General features: G+C 40.9%; 1 protein-coding gene across 39 annotated transcripts in view; it reads left to right on the top strand.

Moving 5' to 3' along the window:
- Positions 1–9,180, top strand: part of USP26 (ubiquitin specific peptidase 26) — a 64,932-nt gene extending 55,752 nt beyond the window's left edge. For 37 of the 39 annotated variants that reach the window (XM_058536773.1, XM_058536760.1, XM_058536752.1 and 34 more), the window contains one exon: positions 3,873–9,180. In XM_058536773.1, the coding sequence (XP_058392756.1) occupies positions 4,164–6,932 (2,769 nt within the window). In that variant the 5' untranslated portion in view covers positions 3,873–4,163 and the 3' untranslated portion in view covers positions 6,933–9,180. The remainder of the gene's footprint in view (positions 1–3,872) is intronic. The other 2 variants (XM_058536771.1, XM_058536749.1) reach the window with 1 other exon arrangement.
- The last annotated feature ends 2,955 nt before the right edge of the window (positions 9,181–12,135 follow it).

The raw sequence follows: 12,135 nt of genomic DNA, 5'->3' as shown, positions 1-12,135 counted from the left end.
CACTACTGCTAACATTTATTTTGGGCTGCATAGAATAGTCACGTAATGTTCTTCAGCAGAGTCTTAGAGAACTGATACATTTTAGTTTAAAATCTTCTACAAACCAGCAATCAAAGGAAGCCCTAAAAGCCTTTGAGAGATGAGACAGAATCAAGAAGGTGATTTAAGCTTAAGATGTCCTAGGAAAGTGAGCAATGGTTAGACCTTTCAACTGTGCATCAGCAAGATGGTTCTTAGCTGTGCATCAGCAACATGGTTCTTAATCTTCACTTTTCCTGCTCAGTGGGCTCAAGGAAGTCTCCTTGATTCTGGAATGAAATGTAAACAGGTTGAAACGTGAAGAAGGAATGGTGAATAGAGACATAGTTTTGGAAACACATCTTAACTGTGTTTTGAAGGCAGATAGTGGAAATGCCATGAGGGTCTCAGATTTTCAGCCATCATTAGAAAGAACAGACAATTTTTGATAAATACAGATCAGCTGGGATTGCAAAGTTTTTGAATGCCGACTGGAAGTGGTTCCAGGCTTGTAGGTTCTCTCAAGTGGTTGAAATAGGAATAGTTAAGACTTTGTCTTTTTTTGTGGAGAGGAAATAGTTTAAACTCTTACTTAGTATCTACAATAGGACAGTGAACTATAAATAATCCAGACGACTTGAATTTGCTGTTGTGCTTGAATGTTTTTATGGCCCTGTTTCTACCATGACAAATATGATTATTCTCTCACTTGAATGCACACACATTTTTGTATATGAATAGGTGCGATCAGATATTCACTGAACATAGGTTGATAGATAAAATACTTTATAAAACAAAAATCTTAATGTATGCTCCACAAATTTTGAGTTTTTGATAATTTGGACAGGGACCTAGCAGCAATTTCCTTTAGTATTATCCATAAAGATAGGGCTTGCTGAGCAAGTTAATAACAAAGACAAGATTCAGGAAGAATATTTAACTATGTAGCAGAAAACATAACTTGCAGTGAATTCTTGGACACATGCTTTCTGATACAAACATTTGTAGTAGTGCTAAGTGCTAACCTATTCATTAATTCAGATTGGTCCACTACAGAGTTATTCAGAAATTTTTAATTTTGCGTGATTAAGTATATCTGAATCTTCTCCACTGGTTTTGAGTACAGGGAGCTAGCTCAGGTTATGTGGGCCCTGTGGCCAGAGCTGGCTGCGGGAGCCTGTCTAGCCTATACATGATGGGCAAGAAATTGTTATTCTTATACTTAATTTTGTCAGTGAGCAAGATACTCTAGAGTTGACCATGGTGTCAGTGGGATGCTAGTCACTAATATAACTTCTTTGGAGTCACCAGTGTGTCCTTTGGAGGGCTAAGTATGAGAGAAGCAGGTGGCAGGGGCATTAATCTCTGATACCATATAGACTAAGGTTTAGGCTTGGCTTAATGGTAAATATTTGTCAGGAGGACCACTAAACATTGTCTTTTTGAACATATTTGTACAGTGCTCAATACCAATGGGCTTATACTGTTGGCCATTGGAAGGAGCCATTCTATTTTAGGGAGACATATTCATTACCAACAGGATGATATCTTGGTTGTTAGGGAGCAGCAGTGTATCTGAAACCCAAATGTCATGTTAGAGCAGTTAGGGCTTTGGGAATGGTTCCTTTACTTACTTGGTACTCAAGAGTTTGTCCTTGCCTTGAATACATTACCACAAGTTTCGTGAATGTTCACATAGGATGTTCAAGATGTTTTTGGAAAGGTGGGACATTTGGCTGGAAGTTGTCTGTATTTTTTGACCATTTGTAGTTGATATAGGATGACAAGCAGAGTTACCCATGGTGGGCTTTTTTTTGTTGATCTTTTTCTGTCATATTTTTGGAGCACTTAGTGGTAGGTTAAGTTTTCAGTTCTACCTTGACTTCTTACATGTAGGCTGTGGTGATCTCAGTGCACTGTCCTGGTGCTATTCCTCATGACATGATGGGACTTTCTCTTTCCCTACATCAGTGATTTGCTGTCTTACTGTCTCTTTTTACTTACTTTCTGCTAGAGTGATGTTACAGACCCCACAGGATACTGAGCAGAATCTCTGGAGGCATCTGGTTTGCCCCAAAGCAGACAGTGTGTACTTGGAAGTGTTAACATGTAAAGAATTGGGGTTACAGATTTATCACTTTGTGAGACTAATTAAAAGGTGCTAAGGTGTCTTCATGAACGGTGTGTTTGCAAAGCCTCAGAACTTGTTTGGGGAGTTCTTGGACTGAAGTTCAGAATGGATGGCTGTGAAGTTTTCAAGCCAGAAATGACCCTACCTAATTTAGCTTTTGGAAGGTAAATAGCAGGCACTTCATGTTAGCTGTAAAATGTAATCAATAGGAGGAGAATGTGGAAGCAATTCTAGCCAATCAGAAGAAGGATAGTGCTAGACTGTGATTATAAAAATGGTTTCTTTACCATCTGAATTCCATGTAGTCAGGAACACAAACATCTCACACTCACTTGTACAGTTTCATAATTAGCCCTGGATGAAAATACTTGTCCACAGATGGCTAGGTATGTCCTGAAGAAGGTGTTCAGATAGTATTTTCTGGAAAAGAGAACATAAGATCTAAGGCCTGCTCGAAGTTATTGCATGTGATTTTCGCATTGCCTATGTTGGTGGTCCAGTTATACCGTAAGGCCTCATGACAATTCTCCTCAGTCCAGCTGACCCAAGGAATCTGCTGGTGATTCTACTTTAGACAGGTGAATAAGAACATAATTGCAGGTATGAGGAAAGCAGGACTAAAGATCCTAGAGATGGTGTTGTTCAGTATATAATTCACCCATGTTGACCTTAACCAGTTTTTCTATAAACCATGTGATGATGCATTAAGAAATAGAAAGTAGGAATATGTTAATTGGGACTTAATAAGAAATTTATATATGTTAATAACAGACCCTTGAATGTTGACTTGGTTTTACTTCTGGTACAATGGCCAAAAGGGCACCAGGCCATTGGTTTCTTTCATTTTTTAATGTGGGGCTTTCTTCACTCTGGGTGGATTATACTGACCTTGAAACTTTGAGCATGCCTCCATAGGAACTGTGAAGCCAACAATGGAGCCAACAGAAACCTCTCCATTCATCATATCCTGTTTCTTGTATATCTTTTATACTATGTGTTTGCTTGTTCAATAGTAAAGCATAGTAAATACAATCTTGAACTGAGTCTCAGTCATCATTTTAACCAACTTTCAAAAATTATGATGAGTTTTTTATGGTCTGGCTCAGCATGGCTTTAAATTTTCAATTACCCTGCACTTATAATAAGAATGGGGATTGCTTAGAACATACCAGGTCATCTTGGCTTGTTGGAGCTGGGGGTAGCCAGTTCTTTGGTATCTGCTTTAAACTGTGTTAGTTTAGGCCCCCACATGGGGTAGAATGTGAAGGCACTGGTGGAAACCAGTACCACGTGAAAGAAAGGAACATAGCTACATGTGGAGTGAGATAGATCGATTTACTTATAGATCGATTTACTTTTAGTGGCCTGGGTATGAAGTCTTCTAGATTTCTGGACATCAAGAGCTATTCATCTGTTATTGGGTCAAGGGCCAGATAGTGCCTCTCACTTTCTTATTTACTTATTGTGGTTGCCCTGTGGGGTCATTCTATGACAGGAGGATTAGTATATAATATGCATACACTTGAGACACTGTTCATTATGCTCTTCGGCTATGTATTGAAAGTCTTCCACGTGTTTAATGATTTCAGTTGAAGTGGGGAAATTAATCAGAATGGAATCTAGTATTGCAGTGGAAAGGAGATTTAGGGTATGGGAGTAGAGTATGAGTTCTATCCAAGCATTTCTCTGATAACCTAAGTAAGTTTTCTTGATTTTTTTCCAGTAGCCACCTTGCCTTGGGAATCAAGACTCTGCCCTCATGCAACCACGGACAGCTCTTGAAGGATATTGGTTTTATCACTGAGGAGCTGGATATCCGGAATCTGAAGAGGCTCTGGTAGAAAACCAACATTAGAAACAGGATCATTCTGTATAGAGAATTAAAGAACCATTTCTTTGGTATTGTCTCCACAAGTGAACTTGCAAAACAAGTTGGAACTTCGAGATTGTCAATAATTCCGGATACGTGTATTTCAATAATTCCGGATACGTGTATTTTATTTGTAAAAAAAGCATGGCTCCTCTAATTGTACGTGGTTTTGCCCAAATATGGGACAGGAAGATTGGGATGTCTAAGTCGAAAGAAGCATTCATCCAAACAGTGGAAGAGAAGAAGAAACTTAGACTGGTGGTCTGTTTCAACACTGGAGAGTATACAACTTTTCAGCTAATTAATAATATTAAAAATGTGGTTTTTAGATCTTACGGAGAAAACCAAAATCACCTGCATTTAACTTTCCAAAATGATAACTTCTTGTTTATTGAAAGATTATCCTCCAGAGATGCTGAACAGTTGAAGATGTTCCTGGATAGAGTCCATCAAAATAATCTTCAACCACCCATGAGACCTTGTAGGGATGGAGGTGTCTTTGCTGGCACAACAACACAGAAGGAAATGAACAAAACTTCATTTCACAAAGTGTGTAAGAGGTCAAGTAGTGCAGCTTATGAGACAGGAGAAGGAAACGGAATACCTGACCTCAAGAAGATGCCTTTGTTTACATCAAAATTATCAACACTTACCTGCAAAGAGTTATTAGAAAAGCGATGTGAGAAGAGGAAAAAGATGCTATCATCTGGTTCAGAGATGAATGAGAACTTCCCAAAGGAGAATAACTCTGTCAGAAACAAGGAATCCAAGAGAAATCCCTTGAAGTATGCAAGCCACAATGAGAAGAAAAAATCGAAGATAAAAGAGTTGAGAGAGAGTGAGAAATTAGAATTTGGACGTAAATTCAAGACCGATTTTACTGGAAACCCTTTCCTAGATGGCACTGCTCTTTCCCAAATTCTGTATGAGAAAATGTATTTGGCATTTCTGTTGGAACCAAAGTTTAGTGAGGATGACCCAGAGTGGAAGAAACTCAAGATGACCTTTGACAGTTACCCAGAAAAACTATGGGAAGGCCTCCCCAATTTGGGCAACACCTGTTACATGAATGCAGTTTTACAGTCCCTATTTTCGATTCCATCATTTGCTGATGATTTACTCAATCAGGGTTTCCCATGGGGGAAAATTCCCTTTGATGTTAGCACGTGCTTGGCACAGCTGCTTGTTTTGAAAGATATTTATAACGTAAAACTCAAGGAAAAGTTACTTGTGAAGATTAAAAAGACCATTTCAGCAGTTGCAGGGATATTCTCTGGCAACAAACAGAATGATGCTCATGAGTTTTTAGGTCACTGTTTAGATCAGATAAAAGAGAACAAAGGCAAAATAAACAGTATTTGGAAGACTAAAATTGAATCTGAGGAAGAAAATTCACCTCAACCGATTTTTGCTAGCAATGCTGCCACCGAAGTCCTGGTTTGTCCTGTCATCACTAATTTTGAATTTGAGTTGCTGTGCTCTATTATTTGTAAAGCCTGTGGTAAGGTTGTTCTCAAGAGAGAAGTGAGTAATTATCTCTCCATCAACCTTCCCCAAGGAATGAAAGCACTTCCTTTGTCTATTCAATCTACTTTTGATCTTTACTTTGGAGTGGAAGAGCTTGAGTATAAATGTGAGAAGTGTAAGCACAAGAGTTCTGTTGCAGTGCACAAATTCAGCAGGCTGCCCAGGGTCCTTATTGTTCATCTGAAACGCTATAGCTTTAATGAGTCGTGGTCTTTAAGGAAGGATGACCAGGAAGTCATTATTTCCAAATATTTGAAATTGTCTTCTCATTGCAATGAAAGTACCAAACCACCTCTTCCCTTGAGCAAGAATATACGTACTAGGGATTTCCAAATCTTAAAGATCCTTCAAAAGATGCATTCTGAAGCCATCAGTTCATTGACTGCTTCAACGAATTTGGCCTCGGAATCCAGGAATTCCGTGACTCCACACACTGGATCAGACAAAGAGCCTGAACCACAAAAATACCAAATTGTCAATAAAGGAACTGGTAGAGAACAGCAGAAAAAAGAGCTGGAAAAATATTCTAAACTGAATATAATAGAGTCCAAATTGGTAAACTCAGCACATGGAAGAATCATTGAAAAAGAGCTGTTAGCAGCTGGCTTGATGACGGGTCTGAAAGACGCCTCCCTTTCTCAGACCCGTGGAGGTGAACGTAAGTCCACCAGCAGTCCGGGTACTTGTCTTGCAGTTCATTCTCAAGAAGTGCTTGAACATCTAAAACTAAAGAAATATGAGAAAACCCATATGCTTGTAGATTTTGAGAATGTCACTGAGACTACTGAAGATTTTTATGGAGACAAAAAACCCAGAATTCCAGAAGGATTCCGAAGAGTGGCTCAACAGATCCAGCAGTGTAAAAGGATGAGAATCTACGAACAAGCCCTTCAGCAAGCACTGCTTCAAAGCCTTCCGAAGCCAGATGCCCAGTGGTACACAGAGCGCCTCAGAAGACCTACAGAATTAAGTCTCCAGGAGGCCCATGTGAATTCCCTAGGTGCATTGGGTTCCAATAAAAACCCTGGAAACAAAGACCTTTTCGATATGGAGAAGACAGAAGCTAAAGCCAAGAAACCAAAAAGAAATGCCGAGATGGGAGATAGTCATGCCTATCGTCTCATTGCTGTTGTCAGCCACCTTGGGAAGACCCCAGATTCAGGCCATTATATCAGCGATGCCTATGACTTTGAGAGGCAAGTCTGGTTCACTTATAATGATCTGCAGGTAGCAAGTATCCAAGAGGCTGTGATGCAGGAGGCCAGGCTTTGCACGGGGTACATCTTCTTTTACATGCACAATGAGATCTTTGAAGAGCTGTTGGGAAGGGAAGGGAAGTCCCAGCCTTTTAACACAAAGGCTGGGGAGACCCCTCAGGGGGAATAAGAGGAACAGACTTATGCTTGCACAGATCTGCTTGACTGCCTCACTGGCTACCACTTCCTCCGTGGAAGGAAAACTCTGAACTCTAGCCAAAGATGAAGAGGCAGTTAGCTTCCAGGACCAAAGTTCAAGCAGAAACACTTATGGAGAAATCTCCTTTCTAACCCTGATACAGACACCTCAGTCCCACAGTTACAGCTGATAAGCATTAATTCTCTCCCATTAGACTAGAATTGTGCTTTCCATATTCTAATGCAATGGCTTTTAATTGCAACGTCAGGAGCATGGAGGAACTTGTTAGGAATAAAAACTCCTTGCATTCTACCACAGACCTGCAATTCAGAACCCCAGGGTCGGGGTCAGCAATTTGATGGAGAGTCTGATGCTTGAAAAAGTTGGAGAGCCACTACTGTAGTGTATAGAGTATCTTGGTGTATTTTGCTATTGTACATTTGAATTGTTTATATTTTGCAAACAGGGATGATTACATTTTTTGCTTCTTATATTCACGTATGCCTTTCCATTGTAAATTTATTAAAGTCAAAGCACACACACACACACAAAGTCATTCTTCTGCTGATCATACTCAGCAATTTGATGGTGAAAAAATAGTTTCTGGAGTCCTGGCAAAGAAAAAAACCCACAACCATTTGCTGAGTTCCTGGCAATAAAACAAATAGTTGCTGGGGTTCTGGCAATAAATGGTAAATGAAGCTGGTAACTTATGAATCCTCTTGGGCAGATAGAGATGAGACTGAACGCCAAGTCAAGTCTCTAAATTGTTTGCCATACTGCCTTCTTTTCCCCAAGGCCAAAGGGGCTATATACTCTTAAACTTAAACCTTGAGGATAGAGTTGATTTGCCTTCAAGAAGTTGACCCATTTTTCCTGTTCCTCTGCTAGCAAGCTGTTCCTAGTGATCTGAGGCCACCGTGCCATTTTGGTCTTCTCAGAGAAACGCATGCATCGCCACAAAGGAACATTGATTACCAGAACTTGATTTGAAGCCTTGAACAATCCTCTTCATTCAACATTACAAGACTAATTCCAGATTTCTTTTGTTTCTCTGTGCCTTATAGCATGGTGGTCTTATTCCTTTAACAAGTAAACAATATATGCTTTAAAGTGGACTGTAGGATTTGAAAGTCAAACTTGTTACTGATTTGATACCGTGTCAAAAAACTTGTGCCTGAATATGATGTACTTCTGGGTAAAAGTCTCCTGGATCCTGATCATATTCTGTAGGAGCTCAATATTATTCAGGGACTTGATAATTCTGATGTTATGCACATGCCATCTCTGTAACCTAGCCTTTTCCTGCCTTTGAGGCAATGAATCTGTAACGCGTTGTACCTTTGTTATAAACAAATGACTTGTACTAAAAGGCTTCCCCACATCACATAGAGGGATTGAATTTTCGGTCCCACTTTTACCAATAAGGGTGTTTCCCCTTGTGTATGGGGTATGGTCTTAGTACAGCTGTATTAATCCAAGAGATTGTTGATCCTCTTAAACCCAGAGGCCTTTACAGAGATAAACTGGAATTTAGTGCTGTGGGAAATTAGAAAGATGCCCTCTATGGGGAAAACCAGACTCCAAAGTTTGGGAATTCTATTGTTCAGAACACAGTGCATCTAGAAGGAGGCTTGAATGGGACCTGAAGATTGCTAAGGTAGATAAGAGTTTCCTAGATTGAATTAATCACTCTCATGAAAGAAGGTGTTGCATACATAATAATGAAAGATTTGTTCAGCTTTTGTAGTACTTCAGCAGCTGGAGAGCTTGAAGGATAAGGGTGGAGTTAGATTTAGAAGAGGGGAGTGATAGTTCGGTTTCCCAATTTCAGGCTTTTGACTTCTCTAGAATAGTTAAATCTAAGCCCAGTTACATAGGCATCGAAGCAGGAGTTTTGGTAAGAGTGTGAGAAAGTTAGTCGGTTTTGAAAGGAAAATAAAGATGCTAATAGTTTTACAAGATTTTAAAATTTGGAGTGTGAAGTATGGAGTATTAGACATCCTGAATATGCTGCTCTTTAGCATGTAGCACTTCCAAATGCAGGGCGAATCAAAGGGTGAAGAAGATGGTTGGGGTAGCCCTGACAGGGAGGATCTGTCCTCCTGGACAAGATGGCTTGAGTGGAATCCATCATCGCCCTGTGAGAAGAAATTCTGAGTGCACAATGAGTGGCTATATGCCATCTACCCTGTTATATTGTTATTTCAAATAAAAGATAAAAATAATTCTTCAGTGACTCAGTGGCTGTTATTTATTATGGATTTTAATTGGTTCTCTAATTTACGGATCAGGTTTCCAGGTAATCCATGGATATGAAAACTTTCTTTGACACTCAGTGTATTAGTTTTCTATTGCTTCTGTAACAAACTACAACAAACTTAATAGCTTAAAACAACACAATTTTATTTTCTTACAGTTCTGGAGGTCAGGAGTCTGAGATGGGTATCACTGGGCTAAAAGCAAGATGTTGGCAGGGCTACAATCCTTCTGGATGCTCTAAGGGGATTATCATCTGTCTCCTCACCTTTCCCAGCTTCTAGAGGCTGCTCACATTCCTTGGCTCATGGCTTCATTCCTCCACCTCAAAAGCCAGCAATGTCAGACTGAGTCCTCACACTGCCATCTCTGGTTCTCCGTCTTCTGCCTTCCTCTTCGACTTTTAAGAACCCTAGTGAGACTTGGCCTAGCCAAATAATCCAGGATAATCTCCCTATTTTTAAGATCAGTTGATTTGCAACCTTAATTCCCATTTGTCTTGTAACAATAAATTCACAGGTTCCAAGGATTAGGATGTGGACATCTTTGTGGGGTCCTTACTCTGCCTACCACACAGTAGTAAAAATTAATGGAAAATTATCACAACAAGAAAAAAAGCAGAATGATTCAGGATTCAGACCCTTGGGGAATGGTTTTGGTCACCCCACCAGGTAGAGAACCCAAAGCATCTGAGGTTTTAGCTGGGGGTGAGGGAAAATTGTAATTGGTAATCGAAGAACTAAGACCTTGAGATCAATTACAGAAACAAGGGCTATAGTAGCTTTGCATATTTTCTCTACGTTTATTATATGTATGTGTCTATTTGTATATACTCGCCATTTTCTTTTTCTCTATCCTGCTTTCTATTTTTTATTTTATGCACAAGTTATTGGAGGTTGACTCTACAATTTAGTCTTTAGGTAACAGAATATTCAACGGGTGCCTGACTGAATTTGAGGAGTAATTAATAAAGCCCACGACAGAGGCAATGACTTGGGACTCTGAGTCATCTAATTTGGGGGAAGGGTGATAATGTATAAAAGGACTGGAGGACTGGGATGGCTCCTAGGTAGAAATGTAGAGTTGTTTTGCTGCTGTAAGAGAGTGCAAATGTATGTAGAAGGGTGCATTTGGAAGCTGAGAAACCAAAGGGATGGGCTGTTCCAGTTATCAATGTATTGCCTCTCAGCTCGAATTCACCCTTCAATACATGCTCTGCGATAATGGACGGAATTCCTTTAGTCATTTCTCCTTTACAGTAAGCACATGTTGAGCTTTCTCAGTAGAGGGTGCGAGAGGTACGTTGGAAGTAGAAGGGGCTCTCTTGCTGTTTCCAGTTGTTGAGGTGGGTTAGCAGTACGAGCTGTGATCGTGAGAATATCTGGTGGCGCACTAACCCAGCCACAGAACCAGAATGGGTGGTCCCTGATGGTTTCACAGCTCCAGCCTGGCCTGGCAATGACTTTCCTGCTGCCGTCTCAACTCGGACACCATGAACTCTAGGGCTCTGGCCTGCACCAGGGCCCTGACTCCCTTTGATCACGTGCCCTTCCCAGGTTTGTATTCCATGGTCCTTCTAATGCCCAGCCCTCCTGCCAGGAATCCACACACTCCAGGCCTCCTGCCACACCAGCACCCTCAGTCCCTCTGCATGACTGCGTACCTGGCCATGGGTTGTAGATCTACTTGTGCCCTGGGGGGTTACCACTGGGGACCCCACTCCCTCTGCGTGCCCGTGCATCCATGCTCTGGCTGAGGCTTGTCTGCATCCTGACTGCACTCCACCTACTCTCCAGATGGTTGCTTCCTGCTTGCCCACTGACTGCAGACCATGTCTGACCCAGGCCAACCAGCAAAATTCTCTGCCATCCAGTAGGCTGCGACTACATCTTCAACAAGATCTGAACCCTAGGCCTGGAGATCAGGGCCCCTTTCCAAATTCGTCCTTTTTTGGATACTCTCCCTCAGCCCTAGAATACAATGTAGATTACAATATAGATTTTTCTTATATCCTATAGTTACTCTTATCATAGGTTAATAATTCTTTATATTTAAGTTCTATGTAGTTTCTATCTCATGATTGAACACAGACTGATGCAAAGGCTGAGCATGTGAGGTATTCCAGCTCTAATATTCCAATTAAATCCAATTAAATTCCAATTAAATAAAGATTTTAATGTGAGATTCTTTGTTTTGATTATATTTAGTGTTGCTTTTTGGTGTAAAACAGTGCAAAGAATGCTGGATGGAGAACCATAATACTCCAGTTGCTGGTGCAACCTCTGGCAAGAGATGGCTATCAAGCAAGCACCCCTTGTTTTCATGCTTCATCTGCTATGTGGATAATAATAAGGACCACTAGATGGTTTTTATCGGGTGATTGCCGTTCAGACAGTTTCATGCATGTCAATGACAGGGGCCTTGGGCCAGAACATCCCTCTCTAGTGTCTACACTCTTCTCCTGTCTACCTAGTTATACTTCTGCTCCCCATGTTGACCCTACCCAGTAAAAATATTTCAGAAGAGAAGTTATAGGGAAGTACAGTTCTGTGACCTAGCAGAATGCATTGTTTCCCACTCTGAAAGTTTGAGTGGCAGGCCAGCAGCAGTAGGACCGTGACCTTCAGGTGACGTTGATCACCACTTGGATTCGGTGGTGGTGCATGAGTGGTACAAGGAGACTCACACCTGGCACTAGGCGCTGGGCATCACTGTGCTGGGCAGCAACAGCACTGTGTCCATGCAGGATGAGGCTCTCCCTGCCTGCAAGGTGGAGTTCTGGCCCCAACACCCACCCCTCATCCCAGAATTTGCAACTGTCCTGAGGTTCACCTGTGTCAGAAATAAACCAGGTACTCTGCTCAAAAAAAATATGAATATTTCATACCTGAGATTACCACTAGACAGATACAATACTCCAGTGTCCATGAGGTCA

This window comes from Diceros bicornis, chromosome X (assembly GCF_020826845.1).
Source record: "Diceros bicornis minor isolate mBicDic1 chromosome X, mDicBic1.mat.cur, whole genome shotgun sequence".
NCBI lineage: Eukaryota > Metazoa > Chordata > Mammalia > Perissodactyla > Rhinocerotidae > Diceros > Diceros bicornis.
The sequence above is the reverse complement of the archived record's forward strand: the minus strand, read 5'-3'. Positions and strand labels throughout refer to the sequence as shown.